Below are 19732 nucleotides of genomic sequence, written 5' to 3'. Positions count from 1 at the left end.
TCCTAGGGCAGCCGGGCAGCCACACACCTCTGTCTCTGACTTCTCTCCAGCTTTGCTATTCTTCTCCGACTTCTCCTCCGGGTTTTCGGTCTCATCCTTCTCCAGGGGTGTCCTTACACCATCTCCCTTCTCACTGGGAGCTGGAGTAGCTACAAGGGAGGCAGAGCGAAGACAGAAACTCAGCCCACCTGGACTCAAAGCCAGGGTATCTGCCCCCAAGGCGGCTGCCGCTCGGACCCAGTTACCAGGTTTAGAGGTGCAAGGGCTGTTGGTAGCAGAAAGCTCGGGGGTGGTGGGGTATGTCTTGGTAGGAGAGGAGGCTCTGGAGGAGCGCTTCGAGTCAGCACTGGGGTCGGGCATCAGCTCAGGCATCGACCAGCGCCCATTGATGTGCTCAAACTCCTGCACCTGAGCGGGGGTGGAGGGGTGGGGGGGTGGGGTGGAGGTCACAGACACAGAAGTCTGCTTCAGGCAATGGACACGCAGGAAGCTCCAGTCCCCTCTGTCTCATCTCGAACCAGCCTGAGTCTAGAACTCAGGGCCACAAGGCAGAGGAAGGACAGGGCCCAAGCAGGCAGCTTGGCTCTTTTGGTGAGGGGAAGACGGATACCTTCTTCTTGACGAGAGACATGACTCCAATGCGGGTCAACACTTGCTGGCGACTCAGGCCCTCCCGAGGGACACCGTCTGCAAACGTTTCAGAGCCATCTGCCCCAGGCTCACAGAGATGGCGCATGAACAAAGACACATAGGCCCTAAGGAGCAAGGGGGTGGGAGGGGGGTTAGAAGAACCTTCAGAGGGGCACAGAGATGGCAGAATCCCTGAACCCTCAGTTCCCCGGGTGCCCCAGGGGCCCTCCCCTGCTCTCTCCAGACCCTAAACCCCCCTGCTCCCCCTTGTCCTCCCACTGCGTCCTGGCGCTGCCGCGCCCTTCCCAGGCGCCATCAGTCAGCTCCTCATCCTTTTTCCACCAGCTCCCCTGCCTGGTTATCGTGGCCAAGAAACTGTGAGGCGAGGACAGTCCGGGCGTGGCTCCTCTCTCAACCGCCTCTCCCGTGGGGACGGATGTCCGGCCTCTCTACTCTAAGCTCGTCTGAGGGAAGGTGGGTCAGCCTAAGCCCACCTCCAGGAAACCGAGCTAGGAACTGTTGGGCGGCAGGGAGCGTGATGATCAGTTGAGTAAGGTCACATCATGTGGCGGCCAAGAGGAAGAAAGGAATGTCCAAAGCTCTGACCCCTTCACCCAGCTCAGGCCTGTGTCACCCACACTCACTTGAACTCCTTCTCTGTCTTGCCCCTGAGGTCCCGCACCAGCCACTGCGTGGTGAAGGCGTCCTGCGGCGGCATCCCCCAGCGCATCACAGCGTTGAGGAAAGCCTTCCGCTGGCGGGTGTTGAATCCCAACACCTGAGGCCAGGGGAGAAATGGGGGTGGGTGAGGACACCCAGGCCTCTCACTCCTCGGTCCCTTCTCCCCTCACTGACTCAACTTCCCACCCCAGCCTTCACTCTACTTAGGGAACTCTAAGGGGCTGGGCCAGCCCTTACCTCAATGTTACCCCCAACTCGAGCCAGCAGTGGAGGAAGAGGCTTGTCTTTTTCATTCCGGAGCTGCCTCTTTGACTGTCGACGCCCTGGGCAGGGGTGACCTCAGTTAGCAGATCTTCCACTTCCTCCACCCCTTAGTCCTTCCTAACACCCCACTGTCACAAGATACAGAACTCAGGGAAGGCCTGGGTCACGTCTGAGACACTTCTAATTTTCTTTCTTTTTTTTTTCAGAGACAGAGAGAGGGATAGATATGGACAGACAGACCGGAATGCAGAGAGATGAGAAGCATCAATCATCAGTTTTGTTGTGACAACTTAGTTGCTCATTGGTTGCTTTTTCATATGTGCCTTGACTGCGGGCCTTCAGCAGACCGAGTAACCCCTTGCTCGAGCCAGCAACCTTGGGTCCAAGCTGGTGAGCTTTGCTCAAAGCAGATGAGCCCGCGCTCAAGCTGGCGACCTCGGGGTCTCAAACCTGGGTCTTCTGCATCCCAGTCAGATGCTCTACCCACTGTGCCACCGCCTGGTCAGGCTAATTTTCTTCCAAGCACTTTCAGAACTACTAACTCAGTAAGTGTCAAAGAATCAAGTCATCCTGAAAAATTAGTAGTAAATATCTGATGCAAGGAAGATTACAGATGGGAACGTAAAATGATGTAACCTTTCCTGATCTTTCATTTAGGCATCTAAGCCTGTGTGGTTATATACTCCAAATTTTAACAGTGGTGAGATTAGGAATATTTCTTCCTTTCTGCTTATCTGTAATCTTTACTTTTTCTATTTAAAAAAGAACATTTATTTATATAAAAACAGTAGGCTTAGAGGCCAGTAGGAAGTGAAATGGGAGAAAATGTGGTAGGAAGTCAGGAAAACATGCCACCTTCAGGACGCTCATCAAAGTCTTCATCCTCTTCCTCTGATCCCACTGAGTATTCGGACTGGTTATCTACAACGGGAAGGGTTCAGCGCTCAGTGATGGCTCCACGGGCAAGCCTGTTCTGCCTGGATGCCTCCTGGGCATGCTGAGTGACTGCCCACAGTCTGCCTCTGGGACCACATACCGTGAGCCACGTCCACTCACCATCTACGTTATCTCCGGGCACCTCCTGAATCCTATTTAACCCACTCTAAACAAGGACTCTTGGGTGTCCGCATGAGCCCTCCGCAGCCACCAAATAACTTAGATAGCTTGCAAATCCACCTGGCCTCCAGGGAGCTCCTACCAATCCTCCTAATAGCTCCCCCTTTAGCGAGGAAGACCTTGACCGCTAGGCCTCTCTCTCTCCTACTACATGCTCCAGCCTCCAGGCCCCTCCTCAGCACTCTGCTTCTCAGTTCCGACACGGGAAGGGTGGGCAGTCCTCACCCTGGTCCTCCTGAGCGGCATCGTTGTAATTAACTTGCTTGCGAACCCGCTTGCCCTTGCCGAGGTTCCGGGCTAGGTCTTCCTGCTGTTGTTCGTAGTGATGCCTCAGCAACTTCTCCCAGTAGTCAGGGTCCACATTCTCCTCCTGCTTGATGATCTCCCGTTCGAGCTCCTCAATCTGAACAGCAGAAGGAACACTGGCGGCCACCTTCCTCAACCCAGGCCTTTCGCCCAGTCCCTGCCTCTCGATCTCCTCAACTCTGTGTCAATTTCCTGGACACTGCATGTTTTCCTTTTCCTTATCTCTTACCTTCAATCCACTTCCCCTCATTTCCTTTTTCTAAAACCTCTCCTCTGGTGCCCTCTGCGTCCCTCTCGCTCTGACCCAGAAGGTCCACCTTCCACTCGGTGCTTTCTGTGCCTGAGTCCCTCTCCAAGTCCAATTTCACCCATTAGACCAACGAGTTGTTTGTGTCCCACTACCACTCTCTGCTGGGTGCTATGGTAAAGGACCAAGTAAGAAAATGAGAGGAAAGGGGATCCTCCTACTTCGAGGTCCAGTAAAGGACACTGCCCATCAGTCGGATCGGGACGGACAGTCAGAGCCCCGGCCTCTCACCTTGTCTTCCTCCCGCACCACATACTGGGCCACCTTGAAGGAACTGAGATATTCATTCATGTTCTGCACGTCAGTATCCTCAGTTGCATCCTGGTTCCGGTCCAACAGCCGAGCAATGGCCTCATTGTCATAGTGAATCACACTGCTATCCTCTTCCTTGTTCTCCCCTGTCGGAGATGGGGAACAAGAAGGAACTCTTGAATTCCAACCAGAACCCCGGGCAGAACTTTAAAAGGATCCCTTTTGTAAAGGATCCCTTCCACAGGCGTTCCAGAGAAAGACCCTTTCCCTGGAAGCCAATGTAGCGACTTGTTTTCAACCTTATATGTACGGAAAGAGGCCAACTTCCTCCATAGACTGCACAGTTATTCTTTATGGGTTTCAGAAGAGAAGCGCTCCCGGCATAGCAGAGGCCAGTTCTCAGGGAGTTGCAAAAGAGTTCTCACCCTCATTTTCATCCTTAAACAGCTCCTCAGTGCCAAACTTGAGGATATCGTCCAGCTCCTGCTTGGACATGGAGCCTGCCTTGGAGCCCAGGCCTGGCCGCACCACCAGGTGGGTGAGCATCATCTTCCTCTTGGCCACCTGTGTGATTCGCTCTTCCACTGACGCCCGAGTCACAAACCGGTAAATCATGACTTTGTTGGCCTGGCCAATCCGATGAGCGCGGCTAAAGGCCTGCAGGGGCGAGGGAAAATGACAGTGCGCCAGGGGAGATGCCACTCTCCTGCTTAAGGAAGGGCCTTCTACTCCCCTCGCCTGACCCCAGAACACAAAACCCTCCTCTGTGAACCCGTGTCTCCTCACCAAATGGCGCAGGAGCACCAGGAGGCAAGTTCCTACCTGGATGTCATTATGAGGATTCCAGTCAGAATCGAAGATGATGACAGTGTCTGCAGTGGCCAGATTGATGCCCAAGCCCCCAGCTCGGGTGGACAGGAGGAAGCAAAATTGTTGGGCCCCAGGAGCTGGGAGGTGTGAATTAGGAGATCAGACTTTTCTTATAGACAGCAACTCAGTCTACCTGTTCCTAGATGTTGCCTGACTACAAACAACCATGTCCTCGATTCAAAAGCCCAAGTGGCTAATGCCTAGCCAGCCCCTCCAAGCCCAGGGACCCAGTACAGGTCCTCAGGTCTCCAGCACCCAGTGGGAACCAAGGCATCTGCCCCTTACCATTGAATCTGTCGATAGCCTCCTGCCTCAGGGCACCGGTGATGCCACCATCGATGCGCTCGTACTTGTAGCCTTCGTAGTCTAGGAAATCCTCTAGCAAGTCTAACATTTTGGTCATCTGGAGGGAAAAGAAAGGAGTCCAGACGAGGAGGCAGTGAGGTGTGCCCTGTCTGACTATCCTTTTACTTGCCTTCAGCCCTGACCCTTACACTGCCCACTGTATCCCTATGCCCCGGTACTGTTTCCCCCATTCCCAATTCTTGTCATAATCTCTTAATTTCAAGTCATTTCTTCTACAGCAGAGGCTCTCCTCTGAGACCCATGAAAAGGTTTCAAAGAAATCTACGAACTCCCTGAAAGTCTGTACACAACTGTGTGATCGTGCAGCTCTTCTGGGGAGTAGACCTATAGCTGTCATCAGATCTCTAAAAGGTCTGTACTCTCCTCCCCTCTCCAATAAGGTGAAAAAATAGTACCAGTCCCCAGAGATCTCCCTGAAGAGGCAGATGCTTCAACCTCCCCTTCTCTGCAGCTGCCTTAAAAGAAGCTGGACTACAGGTTCCAAAGACCAGAGGCCAGGGGCCAAGCGCGCCGTCTCTGAGCCTCGCGGCGTGCAGGCTCAGGGATGAAGTAAGGGACTGGTCTGCCGGTGAGAGGGAGCGAGGGGCTGGGTACCTGCGAGAAGATGAGCACTCTGTGTCCCTGCTCCTTCAGCTTCCGAAGCATCTTCTGCAGCAGCATGAGCTTCCCGGACGCCTTAATGAGTGCTCCACCCTCATAAGCCCCACTGGGGAGTTTGGGGGACTCCTGAATAAAAGGGAAGGAGAAGGAAAAGGTTCAAAAACGTGACCCAATATTCTGACTGAGCCTAGAAAGCCAGAAACTCAAATCCAGCCTCCATGTCTTTTATTTTTATTTATTTTTTGGGGGGTATTTTTCTGAAGCTGGAAACAGGGAGAGACAGTCAGATAGACTCCCGCATGCGCCCGACCGGGATCCACCCGGCATGCCCACCAGGGGCGACGCTCTGCCCACCAGGAGGCGATGCTCTGCCCCTCCGGGGCATCGCTCTGCCGAGACCAGAGCCACTCTAGCGCCTGGGGCAGAGGCCAAGGAGCCATCCCCAGCGCCCGGGCCATCTTTGCTCCAATGGAGCCTTGGCTGCAGGAGGGGAAGAGAGAGACAGAGAGGAAGGAGGGGGTGGGGGGTGGAGAAGCAAATGGGCGCTTCTCCTATGTGCCCTGGCCGGGAATCGAACCTGGGTCCCCCGCACGCCAGGCCGACGCTCTACTGCTGAGCCAACCGGCCAGGGCCCAGCCTCCATGTCTTTTAAATGTCTACTCCTCTCAGAAATCTGGTCCCTGGGCTCCCAGCCCAACTGCAGCCCTACGCTCAACTCCTCCCACTTTTAGAAAGCCAGACTTCCAGTGATCAGTGCCCAGCTCCTACCATAGCAGCCACAGGAAAGAGGTACGGATGGTTGCAGCACTTCTTAAGGTCCATCATGATGTTAAGCAGTGACACTTGGTTCCCACCTCCTCGTGAATTCAAGGCCTCAAAATTTCGAGTCAGAATATACTTGTAGTATTTCCTAAAGACCAGGATGGGGGCATTGAAGAAACATAATAAAATAGGTGATTAGGATGTGGCACTTGATCACCAACTCTTGGAAAGCTGCCAGCAAATCTGCAAGCCCTCGCCCAAGGTGACCCGCCTTGCAGCTCACTTCTGCATGGGACTCAGCTCCACTCGAACAATGAGCTCCGTCTTGGCTGGCATGTTCTTAAAGACGTCAGCCTTGAGCCTCCGCAGCATATGCGGCCCCAGCAAATCATGCAGTTTTTTAATCTGGTCTTCTTTGGATATGTCCGCAAACTCCTCCAGGAAGCCCTCCAGGTTGCTGGGAGCCAGAGAGGATAAGAAAATGAACAGTTGTCAGGTTCTTGGCCCCTGACCTCAGGTTGCATTCCCCACTTCAGATGAATCCTGTACCTACTTCTCTCAGCCCCTCTACCTCTCATTTCTGCAGACTCCCCCGAGGAGCTACTTACTTGAACCTCTCTGGGGTGAGGAAGTTCAGCAGGTGGAAAAGCTCCTCCAGATTGTTCTGCAATGGAGTCCCTGTCAGCAGTAACTTATGATCTATCTTATAGCCATTGAGGACCCTGAAAAACTAGAAAATGGGGCAAGAAAGGACAGGAGAAAGGGCCTGTCAGCAGCAAGTAGTTGGCCCATAGCATCAACCTTTTCCTGATTCCAGCTTCCATTTTCTTCAGGATCAGAGGCCCCAAATTCCTAGCCCTCACCCTCTTCCAACCTGGACTTCTCCCCAGAGCTTCCCAGGCATCTTGCTTCCTAGACTGCAGAAAAGTCCCCAAAACTTAGTATTTCGGGACTAAGGCAAGTAGACGTCCACAACCTTAGATTTCTGAGGTCTGAGTACCTCACTTACCTTGGACTGGTTGTTTTTGAGCCGATGGGCCTCATCCACCACGAGGCAGGCCCAGCGGATGGATCCAAGTGCTGCCTGATCAATGGTGATCAGCTCATATGATGTCAGGAGAACATGGAACTTCACCTGGGCCTCCCTCTGCCAACAAAACATTGTCCATTCAGCCGACACCCAAGCACCTAGACACGTCCAGCCCTATTCTGTACCAAGACTCCGTGTCCTGACCATGATTCCCAAAAGGAGCCCGTTATCCTGTCCTCCAACTTTGTTTGATTCCATGCCGGGACTAATGACCACGGCCCCCAAACTTGCACCACATGTCCAGGATGAACAGATCGATGTCCACCCCTGGGAGCACTGACTACATCTCCAGGGCTGGGATGCAGAGGCGTGAGGGTGGGTAAAGGAGGAAGAAAGCTGAGTGAGGAATACAGGAACTCCTGAATTCCTGCTTGGGTCAAAGAAATGACAGATGTGAGGGTCTTAGAGGTATGAGGCAGGGGGGCTTACCTTCATCTTAAAAGCTTTCTTGCCACCTTTGATGGCATTGTCTTCAAAGGAAAACTCATTCTCACGAATGATGGCCCGGCTGTCCTTGTCACCCGTGTATGTCACCACATAGAATTTGGGTGCCCACATCTGGAACTCCCGCTCCCAATTAATGATGGTAGAGAGTGGGGCACTCACCAGGAAGGGACCCTTTGTGTGGCCCTGAGTGCAGAGGGTAGGGAAGACCATTAGTCTAGGTTGTATACCTTAGTCCTCTGCCTGCTACACACCTCCCCCAATCCTCTGCCCTCACCCTCCACTCCCACATTTCCCAGTCCAGGCTAGGGCTCAGCCTGGCCAACCCCATCAGGGCCCTAGAATCCAGCACCTCTTTATAGAGTGAGTAAAGGAAGACAATGGTCTGTATGGTCTTGCCCAGCCCCATCTCATCAGCCAGGATGGTGTCAGTGCCCTGGGCCCAGGAGAAGCGTAGCCAGTTCAGCCCTTCCAGCTGATACATATGCAGTGTGCCCCCAGTGGCCGTGATGAACCGTGGCTGAGTCTCGTATTTCACTGTAGGCTGCAGAGTCAAGAAGTTGAAAAGCTCAAGGGAACTGTCAGCTGTTCTTCTGGCCTTGGGCACCTCCTCCCCACTCTCTGTGGCACTCATACCAAGCTGGATTATAATTCCCTCTCCTGCAGCCTCTACTGAGCTCATGAAAGTCCTAGTTGGTCATCCCTCATTCCTGAAAACAACACCTGGCAGCGCTGTGAGGAAGACAACTGATGGAAGAGCCCCACGTGCTGCTGTCTCTAGCGGCTCTCTCGCGCTTATGCCAAATCTCCTAGCCACCCCTGGGACAAGGCTGAGTACTGAAGGAAGAGCTACTGTTCAAAGAGGGCGTTGAAATTCTGGCAAGTTCTGTCAGCACCCTTGGGAAATATTTAATCACCATGGCTCCAGAAATGGGAGAAAGGCCAAATGAGAGGACTCACGTCATTGGTTGGAGAATTGGGAGGCCCATCACCCTGCAGCTCCTTCTTCTTCTTCTTATACTTGCGGGGCTGGGCGGGGTCCTCCCCCATAATTAGTTCTCTGGGAGAAGAGTAAGTCCTGAGTGAGGCCTGGACCTTGGTACCACCCCCTCTCTTCCGAACCCACTCCAGACCTAGCTCCCATTCCCATAGCCGATACTTCCTCCCATTTCCTTTCTCCCAGCCTTTCTCCCCTCACTCCTTGCATTTCACCTCTCCAGCTCGCCTTTCCTACTCCTGAGCACCCTTTTTCCCACTACTCAGGCCAAATCTTTCTTCTGTTCCTCACACTGCATCTTCAGAAACCCACCCACACACCCTGGCCCAGGCTCCCAATGTCCTAAATTCTAGATAGGGTCTGTACCTGCTGTACTTCACTTTATGCTAGAGCAAGGGTCAGGAACCTTTTTGGCTGAGAGAGCCATGAACGCCACATATTTTAAAATGTAATTCTGTGAAAGCCATACAACGACCCATGTACATTACGCATTATCCAATAAAAATTTGTTGTTGTCCCGGAGGACAGCTGTGATTGGCTCCAGCCACCCGCAACCATGAACATGAGCGGTAGGAAACAAATGGATTGTAATACATGAGAATGTTTTATATTTTTAACATTATTTTTTTATTAAAGACTTGTCTGCGAGCCAGATGCAGCCATCAAAAGAGCCACATCTGTATCTCTGGTTCATCATTATTGGTCAGTTGCCTGTTTGGGTAGAGGCAAATGCAAAGTTAATCCAATATATATTTAAGGCAGGTATTATTTTAGTTATAGTTTTAGAATATTGGATTATTCTATGTAATAACTGACATTTTTTCATTTATTAACAATTTCCATAAAGTTAATTTCCTTGCAATTATTCCATATAAAATTACACAGTAAAATTTTGAATGGTGTAAAGGAAATTCTTCAATTCCAAAATCTTTCCTAAAGAGCCATTTGTTTTAAGATTTTAACAAAGTAGAGATGCTATTTTATCAATTTCAGACAAGTAAAATGGTATTTCTCTTTTTGCTTGTCATATGTAAACATGAGGTTAGTAATCTTGCCTGTTTTATTCACTAGTATATTCCCAGTACCTTGAATATTATATCAGCTCAATAAACATATTTGCAGCTCAATAAATGAATGAACAGCAGCACCCTCTGCTTTCCTGTCTTGGTGAGTGTGATGCTCTATCCTACCTTGTACCAAATTAAAAATTTAAGACTCAAAAAAAAAAAAAAAGCCACATCTGGCTTGTGAGCCACAGGTTCCTGACCCCTGTGCTAGAGGGTTAGCTTTTAGCTCTCAGGCCCCTGTCCTCAGGCTCTCTAATCCATGACACAGCTCTCTCACCGGTGTCTCCAGTAGCTTTGCTTATGGTCCTCATATTCGGGGATGTTCATTTCATCTTCCTCCCATGTGGACTGGTCGTATGGCAAGTCCCTCCATTTTACTAGATAGTGGTAATTCCCCTTTTTATCCACACTGTGAGACAGGAGGAGAAAAATACTGTGAATCACAGTAGGAAAAATTAATAAATGCAATTATTAGCAAACGCATAATTTGGCACCATTTAATCTTCAATGCTGGCCTCTAGAATGAAGTTTAGAATGGCTGAAATACACTGCTCATAAAAATTAGGGATTTTATGGCTTCATATTCATTTTGAAATATCCTCTAATTTTTGTAAGCAGTATACTTCCTTAACTTTTTCAGGATGGCTTCCTAAAAATCAACTATTAAAAACACCATTAGGCCTGACCAGGCGATGGTGCAGTGGATAGAGCGTCAGACTGGGATGCGGAAGACCCAGGTTCAAGACCCCGAGGTCGCCAGCTTGAGCATGGGCTCATCTGGTTTGAGCAAGGCTCACCAGCTTGGACCCAAGGTCGCTGGCTTCAGCAAGGGGATACTAGATCTGCTGAAGACCCGTGATCAAGGCACATATGAGAAAGCAATCAATGAACAACTAAGGTGTCGCAACAAAAAACTAATGATTGATGCTTCTCATCTCTCTCGGTTCCCATCTGTCTGTTCCTAACTATCCCTCTCTCTGTCTCTGTAAAAAAACAAAACAAACAAACAAAAAAACACCATTAGAGCCTGACCAGGCGGTGGCACAGTGGATAGAGTGTCAGACTGGGACGTGGAGGACCCAGGTTCAAAACCCTGAGATCGCTGGCTTGAACACAGGCTCATCTGGTTTGAGCAAGGCTCACAAGCTTGAGCCCAAGGTCACTAGCTTGAGCAAGGGGTCACTTGGTCTGCTGTAGCCCCCCAGTCAAGGCACATATGAGAAAGCAATCAATGAACAACTAAGGTGCTGCTACGAAGAACTGATGCTTCTCATCTCTCTCCCTTCCTGTCTGTCTGTCCCTATCTGTCCTTCTCTCTGTCTCTCTGTCTCTGTCATACACACACAAAAGAACACCATTAGGTGGCCCTGGCTGGTTGACTCAGTGGTAGAGCATCGGCCAGAGTACAGATGTCCCAGGTTCAATTCCCAGTCAGGGCACACAGGAGAAGCACCCATCTGCTTCTCCACCCCTCCTTCTCCCATTCTCTCTCTCTCTCTTCCCCTCCCGCAGCCATGGCTCAACAGGCTCTAGCAAGTTGGCCTCCGGCGCTGAGAATGGCTCCATGGCCTCCACCTCAGGCGCTAAAAATATGACTTGGTTGCTGAGCAACAGAGCAACCGGCCCCAGACAGGCAAAACATCACCCCCTAGTGGGCTTGCCCAGTTGGGGCACATGGAGGAGTCTGTCTCTGCCTCCCACCCTATCACTAAAAAAACAAACAAACAAACAAAAAAACCACTAGACTTCAACATCATCTGTTTATCCAATAAGTATTTACTAAGCATCTACTATGTATATGCCAGGCACTGGTGACTCAGCAGTGAACAGAACAGAAAATGACCCTATTTTCAAGAAGCTCATATTCTCCTGACCAGTTGGTGGCGCAGTGGATAGAGCGTCAGACTGGGGTGCAGAAGGACCCAGGTTCAAGACCCCGAAGTCGCCAGCTTGAGCATGGGCTCATCTGGCTTGAGCAAAAGCTCACCAGCTTGGACCCAACGTCACTGGCTCCAGCTAGGGGTTACTCGGTGTGCTGAAGGCCCACGGTCAAGGCACATATGAGAAAGCAATCAATGAATAACTAAGGTATTGCAATGAAAAACTGATGATTGATGCTTCTCATCTCTCTCCGTTCCTGTCTGTCTGTCCCTATCTATCCCTCTCTCTGACTCTCTCTTTGTTCCTGTAAAAAAAAAAAAATTTTTTAAAAAGAAGCTCATATTCTACTGAGGGAAGCAGCAATGAAACAGAAAAATAAATATATGCTGTAACAATAAATATACACTGCAACATTCGGCAGTAATAAGTACTATGAAGAAAGAAATACTAGAAACACTGGTCAGAATGAGTCATAATTTTCATGTTTTGCTTTCAAGCCCTGGTCCCCAGACTCAGGTATCATTTCTTACACTAGCAGAGATGAAAGGGAGCAGTGACAAAAAGATTCAGTGCTGGACTGGACTTCCGCCCCACCTCCACCCCCCCAATTTCTCTCATTCCCATAGAGGAAACCAGGCCAGAAGGGCTGGGGCTGCAGGACTTATTCAAATAGATCAATTATTCACCTAATTAACAAATACTAACAGAGGGCCATAACTGCGACAAGAGCGGCATACGCCAGGACCAAGGCCTTCCCACTGAGCAGGAATTCACCTGTGGTTAATGATCCGGTGGACGGTCATCCACTCTGGCTTGATGCCAAAGCGGTAGTACTTCTCCTCCATCTCAGCGTAGTGCGGGTCTTTCACCTTGCGCTTGTCACTCTTCCCGTCGTCCTCGCCGGAGCCGTAGTCCAGGGGTGGGGGCTCGTCCATGTCGTTCTTCCGCTGGTAGTTTCGGTACATTACCAAGTGGAAGATTTCCAGCTGACGGGGTACCGAGGAAGAAGGGGAAGAGGTGAGCTCACCATCCAGAGAGAACAAAGGGAAGAATCCACCAGGAGAAGAGGCATGGGAAAGGGAATTATAAAAGAGGTGGGATACAATACTAATAAACTAAAGCCAAAGCAAGTGGATACAATGCAACAGACAGAGCAGAGTCAGGACATCGGCAGGGATGTCATCAGCAAAAGAAAGCAGGGAGTAGGTTTATTAAGATCAAGAATACAGTTTGCAAAAAAGATGCACAAGGAAAGAGGGAATTAAGAAAGACCACGTTACATCTAAGGGGAGAAATCTAACAAAGGCCAAGAGAAAGGACCAGAGACCAAGAGCAGTACGTGTGCAAACTGAGGAAGTAGGTATGGTGTCAGGGCTGGCGGCCTGCAGTGAGGGAAAGTAGTCTGACCTTTGCAGAACAGAGAATAGCGGGCTGAGAGACAGTGAGAATGGCAGCAAAAGGGGTCACAGACAGGGGGACGGAGAGGCCTTCGTACCTGCAGCTCCTTGGCCCAGGAGCAGTGCCAGTAGGACAGTCCTACCCACTTGACAAAGAACTCTCGCTCTGATCGGCCTTGAAGAGGGCGAGGGAGCGGGGCGTCTAAATTCCCATCTGCCTGCTGAGGGGCTGACACTGCCACAGGCGGCTCCCCCCACCGCCAGTGCAGGATCTTCTGCACGCGGCCCTTCAGCACGGGGCACTTCAGGATGGACACACACAGGAAAATGAAAGAAAGAGGCATCGTTAGAGTAGGAGGAGAGGCACCCCACAAGGAAATCAAAGGCAACGTGTGGGGCCGAGCAGAGGAAGAGCTCAACATTCAGGACCCGGATGGGGAAGGGATTGAGGCTGACAGTAAACACTGAGAGATGGGTACACTCACTGTGCATCGGGGACACAGCCATTCACCGTTGGGGATGTCAGGCAGGGGTGGGTTCAGACAATGAATGTGGTAGGAGGAGATGCAAGCATCACAGCATAAGAGCTCCCCACCATCCTTGCACACGCGGCAATATTCCATGTGATCATCTTCTTCCTCCTTCTCCCCTTCTTCCTCTCCTTCCTCTTCATATTCTTCCTCCTCCTCTTTGGCCTCCCACTGTACCCCCTCCTTCTCCTGGGAGGCCAAGGAGAGACATAGCGACAGACAGAAGAAAGGAAAGAAGATAAGATTGGAAGATAGAGGCAAAGACAGGACACCTAAATCCTAGAAGTACCCAGAAAACTGGTGGGAACAAAGGAATAGGACACCTCAGTTTCTATAAATGTCCATTTGGGGGCAAAGGGTTGGGGAAAGAAACAAACTAGAATCCTGGTCATTTAAACATCTGTTTTACTGAGAAGCCCAGGCAGCCAGGCATAGGAAGAGGACAACTGAAACCAAGGAGGAAACAGATGGGTGGGTCCCTGAGGGCCGTAAAATACTGGCACCAGGTACTCACACAGTGGGGGCAGCTCCATTTGCCCTCAGGAGCCCGGTCAAGCTCAGGATCAAGGCAGACGAGGTGGTAGGCACGAGGGCAGGTGTCGCACAGAATAATTTCCCCACCCTGCTGGCACACCTCACAGTAATCCTGGTGATCCGTCTCGTAGCCATCAACCTCCTCCTCCCCGGCCACTGCAGGACAGCCCAGGACTGTCATATACCCCAGCAGAGGCAAAGGGACAGAGAGAAATACAGAGGGATCGGGGTAAGAGAGAGAGAAAGAAAGAGAGAAGGGTTGAACAAAGTAGTCAAAACTGAAAATAAGAAAGACAATGAAGAAATGAGAGGAAAGCAGACTGACAGGATCACACAACTAACACCCCTTACCCTTCTTCTTCTTCCTTCCTGGCCGGCCTCTCTTTAGTTTCTTGGTGCGAACAGGGCCGTCAGGCCGGCCTGAGGCACTGTGGACACTACCACTGTCCAGGTCTGACTCCTCGGCCTCTAGTTCAGGGCCCTCGTCACTCTGAAAAACATACTGCCCACGGCCCCGCGGCTGTCAGGGAGATGGACTTGACTTCCCTCCCGGCCCCAGGCCTCTAGCTTGCGCTCCAGCATCCCGCATCAACCATGTGTGGATGCCCAGCCCTCAGTCGCCCCCCACCCCCCCACCCCCATTCGGTGTACAGCAGACCGGGAGGGTCCTCACCGAGCCTCCTTTCTTCCTCTTGCCACCCAGGAGCCCCAGTTTGATTTTGAGTGGGGCCATCTTCTTCCCCCGAAGCTTCTTGCGTCCGTCGGGTACTCGGGGGCTCTTATTCCGCCTCTTATGGCCTGGACCTGAACAAGGTGGGGCAGCGAGGGAGAGAAAGCAGAGGTCATGACATCCTGGAATAACAGAGGTCACCAGGGCCTCGGGACTCATCTCTGTGGGTTATGGTTTCATTGACAGTCCTTCCTGGAAAGATTTCTCCTGCAACAATCAGGACTGAGAAGACAGAAAAGTTCTAGACTCTAATTGAGAACATGCAGTTTGGGGGTGGGGGAGTGGCAGTTGTTCAAAGGAGAGAGTTTCTTACCTTTGCCCTCTTTGGTTTTGGCTCTTCGGATCAGTGGGGGCTGGATATCAGCAGCAGCAGGGGAGGGTGGCAGGGCAGGGGATCCAGTAGGTGCTATGGGGGTGGCCGATGAGACAGCAGCTGACACCTGCTCAGCTACAGCTGCAGCCGCTGCGGCCGCCGCCGCTGCCACAGCTGCTGCCGACCCCTTGAAGGGGTTATTGGCACTGAACTCTCTCCACTTGGCCCCAAGGATGGTCATCATCTTGGACATTGGGATCTTAGGATTTTTCTTAGCAATTAAGGGCCTGTAAACACAGAGGCAGAAGACTCGAACCCCTGACAGATGGTCTGGGAAAACAGCCCTTTTCCCTTATCATTTAAGTCTATGCGCAAGATAGGATTCCTAAGCGGCAAAAATGTGACCTATTAAGAATAACATCGTGGCCCTGGCTGATTAGTTCAGTCAGTGCGAGTGCCATCCCGAAACACCAAGCTGAACTTGTGGGTTCACTCCCTGGTCCGGGCACACACGGGAAGTGACCAATGAACGCACAACAAAGTGGAACAACAGATGAATGCTTCCCTCTCTCTCTAAATTCAATCAATCAAAAAAATATAACATCAATTTGAAAATAAAAAGTTTAAAAAAGAAAAAACAGATGAAAAATAAACAAAAAAATTTTTCAAAAAAAGAAATAGAGCCTGACCAGGCAGTGGCACAGTGGATAGAGCATCGGACTGGGATGCGGAAGACCCAGGTTTGAGGTCCCAAAGTCGCCAGCTTGAGCGTGGGCTCATCTGGTTTGAGCAAAAGCTCACCAGCTCGGACCCAAGGTTGCTGGTTCAAGCAAGGGGTTACTCGGTCTGTTGAAGGCCCATGGTCAAGGCACATATGAGAAAGCAATCAATGAACAGCTAGGGTGCCACAACGAAAAACTAATGATTGATGCTTTTCATCTCTCTCCGTTCCTGTCTGTCTGTCCCTACCTATCCCTCTGTCTGTCTCTGTTAAAAAAAAAAAAAAAGAAATAGAAAAAGCAAAATAAAATTTAAATGCAGAGAAGATAAAAAACAATAAAACAAAAACGACATCAATAAAAATGCTGCCCTGGCCTGGTGACTCAGTGGATAGAGAGTCGTCCTGGAGCACCGAGGTCATACGTTCCATCACTCATCAGGACACATATGAGAAGCAATCAGTGAGTGCACAACTAAACAGAACCAGCTGATGCTTCTCTCTCTCTCTCTCCCTTCCTCCCCTCTTTCTCTCTCTCTCTCTCAAATCAATGGAATAATTTTTTTAAAAAGACATTTTACTTTCGAATGTTATAATTCTCTGCTTTTTCTAACAAGTTCCATGGGTCCGGAAGAATGACTGCATCAGGTGGAGTCTGACGGGCCAGGCTGTTCTGTTCTGCAGTGGGGCACTGGGCTCTTGTGGGGACATGAGTGACCATGGTGCTGACAAAAGCAGTTGTCAGCAGAGACGTAGTAAGACAACAGTACCAATGACAGCTAGCAGGTATTGAGCACTCCCTAGGAGCCAGGCACTGACTGTGCTGGGCTTTCCGTTCATTATCCCGTCAAGTTCCCACAAGGCCCCTAGGAGGTACACACTTTGATACTCTATTTTACAGATGTGAAACCCCAAACTAAAGAAGTAATTTGCCCAAGATGACACTGGGACTGCACCTCTTGGTAGGCTGCCACCAGAGCACTGAACTGCTCCGTTCAAGCACCCGCTCCCGAAAAGGACCGGGTCTTCTCTACTTTATCGGGAGCCCCTGCAGCTCAGGGCCAGCTTCTAGGAAAACGCCCTACATTTATTGCCAGAGCCGAAGGTGGGTAGGGGCAGAGGGCTGCTAGCTGAGCAGAAACTGCGGAATGCTGACGTGATCTCTCAGCTCCAGTCTAGAGAGAAGTGACATGGGGGAAACTGGAACTCTTGGAACGAGAAGGGTCATTGGTCCTCACCACGGTTCTGTCACTAGAGCATTTCTAACCTACTGCTGGAATTACGACCCTGCCCCCACCACAGCTGTGAAGGGTTCCTGACCGGGGTCCTTGAATCCTTAGAAATACAGCAATTTCCCAAAATTACACGTGGGGTTTTGCGTTTATGTGTTGTGAATTTCTCTGGAGATCAGTTTCTCAACTTTTATCAGATTCCAGAGTGGCCAGGGCCTCCCCCCCAAATAAAAAGTGTTCTCAAGGACTCTCCAGTCCCACCACACCTCATGAACTGGCTAAAGGCTTTGTAGTTGGTAAGTGTGTGGTAATCCTCCTCAGAGAACACGTGTTCCACGTCCTCCAGGCCCCAGGTCATTAGCAGCGTTGCTGATGACTTCTGTTCTACCTGCTGGGAGAGGCCAGGCTTGAGTGAGGCGGGTGCTTCTCCCACCCCTACCCCAGGCCCCCAACGTGGCTCCTCTGCCTACCCCCTAACTTCCCTGGGTTTTCAGCTTCCCGTCCCATCCCCCAGCCTGGTCCCCACCCTCCTCCAGTATAGCCTTTCCACTGAGCAACCCCCCACCCCCTACTTGGGGCTCCCCCTCCTCAGGCCTGTCTTTAATATTGATTGCTCCCCTCCCTCCTTAATGCTAGTCACCTTTTGCCCCCCATCTCCCTCTCCTTTTTTCCGCCGCTTGGTCTTCTTCTCCTTTTTTTCTCGGTGCTTCCGCCTCCATTTCCGCCCTGGGCCAGTTCCATATTCACTGCCTCCACTCTCTGACTTCTCCCGGTACTCATCTCTCTCAGAGCCAAACTCCTCTTCACTGTCCTAAGAGACAGAAAGAAAATATCATTTCTTTAGCTCTACCACGTGCCAGGTACTGTTCTTAGCACATAACACAAATGATCTCTTTGAATCTTCACAACAATCCTATAAGTCAGTAACTAATCTATTTTTATCCACTTTTTTGGTGCAGATGAGGAAACTGAGGCACAGAATGCTAAATAAATTGCCCAAAAGACAGAGGACTGCTGGGCTCCAAATTTATGCAGTCTACCCTCAGAGCCTGGGCTTTCAACCGCTTCTCTCTGCTGTGAAGGCACATCATATAGAAAACTGGGCTCTTCACTAGGTTGTAGTGAGTAATGTTGGGGTCCCAGATACATGAGATACAGGCCAAAAAGGGGGATCAGGTTTCCCTGTCTTCAGAGTCCCCCACAACCCGTAATCAGGACCAGAAAAAATGTAGGTCTCTAGTAATGGGTCTCCTAAGCCTTACTATAGAAACAGGAGTCCTTAACACTTACAAGCTTCTTGCGTTTTCGGGGTTTTCCTGGCTTGTTCTCCTTCTGCTTCTTGGGTCCTCGTTTTCTCTTCTTCACACCAATGGCTGAAGGCAGCAGCCGAATGTCATCTTTATCTGTAGAGCAGAGAGCACCAGAAAACCTAAGTTTGTAGGTTCCCAGTCTCGGCAGCCCCTTGACTCACCCTTCCTTACTTCCTCGGTTCCTAACTCTCACTCTCTAGGAACTTGGGCATTAACTCCTCCAAACCTGATTCCCTTCTCTGGATGCAAACAGAGAATCTTTCCAGTACTTGGGGATGCTCTGGTTCTGAATGGGAGGTCAGAGGTCAGAAGGGAAGAAGAGCCAAACCACTCCTTTCTCTCCCCTCCTACTAACAAGGGACCAGCTCTAGGTCATGGGCTCTGACTGTGGCAAGTCCTTTCAGTCGCAGCCAGGGCTCCTCCTGCCTTCCCAAACCTCACTGAGCCAGCTGGCACCCTGCCCAGGAACTGGGGAAGCCATGCCCAGCTGCTGGCCTGGCCTGACCCCAGCACTTGGAGTGGGGAGACACAAGCTGGCAGCTCCCTAAGCCAGATGCTGAGAAGGGAGAGCCAAAGGTGGACACCTGGGTTCTCACACTAATACCCTGGAGCCCTGACATCCTTTTTTGTGAAGAGGGAAGCCTTTATATTTCTGCAGATGATTACCCAGCCTCCTGTCACCCAACACAGCCCTGGAGGAAAAGAAATTCTCAGCTGGTCATTTTCACTTCTGGCCCACAGGATCAGAGTGTCTGGCTCCTTCACCACATGCTAACCCTATAGCAGAAAGTCTCTACAATTACCTAAATATTCTTCCCCCTCCTGAGTAACCTGGAATCTATCTTCAAATCTATTTCCGTATCCCTGCTCCCTTTGAGAACTCTGGGCCTTATCCTTTGTCCCTTGGTCTCACCCTTTGTTCCCAAATTTAGTTCCAGACATCCTGATCATTCATACATGTATACAAACAGTATGGGAGACCCAAAGATACAGACATAGGTACACCCTGCATATGTCTTCTCAAACGCACAAGCATACACTCACACTGATGAGCACAAATCCAAGGACAGCCTGTCCCCTGCTATCAGCAGGGCTAGGTCCCTTTCTCTCCAAGTGTCTGTCAGAGAGGTTGGGGCTGGTTCGTCCCTGATGTCCCCCCTTCCCCATTCTCTATGACCCCTGCCGGTCTGTGGAGGCTTAGGAGACAGAGAGCTACTCCATGCTGAAGACCCTGACGTCACAGGGACATGGAGCGCTGGACGACTCCCCTCCCACAGCAAGCACTAGACCAACCAGCCAGACCTGTCTTGCTCAGGCAGAGGTGGCTGTGCAAGA

At 50.8% G+C, this 19732-nt stretch overlaps 1 protein-coding gene and 1 non-coding gene across 13 annotated transcripts in view; both read right to left on the bottom strand.

The window, feature by feature from the left end:
* Positions 1 to 19732, bottom strand: part of CHD3 (chromodomain helicase DNA binding protein 3) — a 58743-nt gene that overhangs the window by 5717 nt on the left and 33294 nt on the right. For 6 of the 12 annotated variants that reach the window (XM_066264168.1, XM_066264173.1, XM_066264171.1 and 3 more), the window contains 30 exons: positions 18378 to 18490; positions 17728 to 17898; positions 17354 to 17478; positions 15138 to 15424; positions 14768 to 14898; positions 14446 to 14596; positions 14075 to 14268; positions 13516 to 13749; positions 13129 to 13332; positions 12408 to 12619; positions 10030 to 10161; positions 8649 to 8748; positions 8041 to 8232; positions 7674 to 7874; positions 7164 to 7301; positions 6763 to 6884; positions 6438 to 6611; positions 6161 to 6302; positions 5387 to 5518; positions 4712 to 4829; positions 4379 to 4503; positions 3982 to 4213; positions 3536 to 3702; positions 2917 to 3094; positions 2431 to 2496; positions 1549 to 1634; positions 1275 to 1408; positions 611 to 755; positions 246 to 408; positions 28 to 149 (listed from right to left, as the gene is read on the bottom strand). In XM_066264168.1, coding sequence (XP_066120265.1) covers positions 28 to 149; positions 246 to 408; positions 611 to 755; positions 1275 to 1408; positions 1549 to 1634; positions 2431 to 2496; positions 2917 to 3094; positions 3536 to 3702; positions 3982 to 4213; positions 4379 to 4503; positions 4712 to 4829; positions 5387 to 5518; positions 6161 to 6302; positions 6438 to 6611; positions 6763 to 6884; positions 7164 to 7301; positions 7674 to 7874; positions 8041 to 8232; positions 8649 to 8748; positions 10030 to 10161; positions 12408 to 12619; positions 13129 to 13332; positions 13516 to 13749; positions 14075 to 14268; positions 14446 to 14596; positions 14768 to 14898; positions 15138 to 15424; positions 17354 to 17478; positions 17728 to 17898; positions 18378 to 18490 — 4691 coding nt within the window. Of the gene's footprint in view, positions 1 to 27; positions 409 to 610; positions 756 to 1274; positions 1409 to 1548; positions 1635 to 2430; positions 2497 to 2916; positions 3095 to 3535; positions 3703 to 3981; positions 4214 to 4378; positions 4504 to 4711; positions 4830 to 5386; positions 5519 to 6160; positions 6303 to 6437; positions 6612 to 6762; positions 6885 to 7163; positions 7302 to 7673; positions 7875 to 8040; positions 8233 to 8648; positions 8749 to 10029; positions 10162 to 12407; positions 12620 to 13128; positions 13333 to 13515; positions 13750 to 14074; positions 14269 to 14445; positions 14597 to 14767; positions 14899 to 15137; positions 15425 to 17353; positions 17479 to 17727; positions 17899 to 18377; positions 18491 to 19732 lie in introns of all 12 variants that reach the window. The other 6 variants (XM_066264170.1, XM_066264179.1, XM_066264166.1 and 3 more) reach the window with 4 other exon arrangements.
* LOC136327596 (small Cajal body-specific RNA 21) lies at positions 1004 to 1142 on the bottom strand. The gene has a single exon (XR_010729783.1). It is a non-coding gene; the product is annotated as a small Cajal body-specific RNA 21 (non-coding RNA).

Source organism: Saccopteryx bilineata, chromosome 2 (assembly GCF_036850765.1).
Source record: "Saccopteryx bilineata isolate mSacBil1 chromosome 2, mSacBil1_pri_phased_curated, whole genome shotgun sequence".
NCBI classification, from domain to species: domain Eukaryota; kingdom Metazoa; phylum Chordata; class Mammalia; order Chiroptera; family Emballonuridae; genus Saccopteryx; species Saccopteryx bilineata.
Note: the sequence above shows the minus strand (reverse complement) of the source record. Positions and strands in the feature narration are given on the sequence as shown.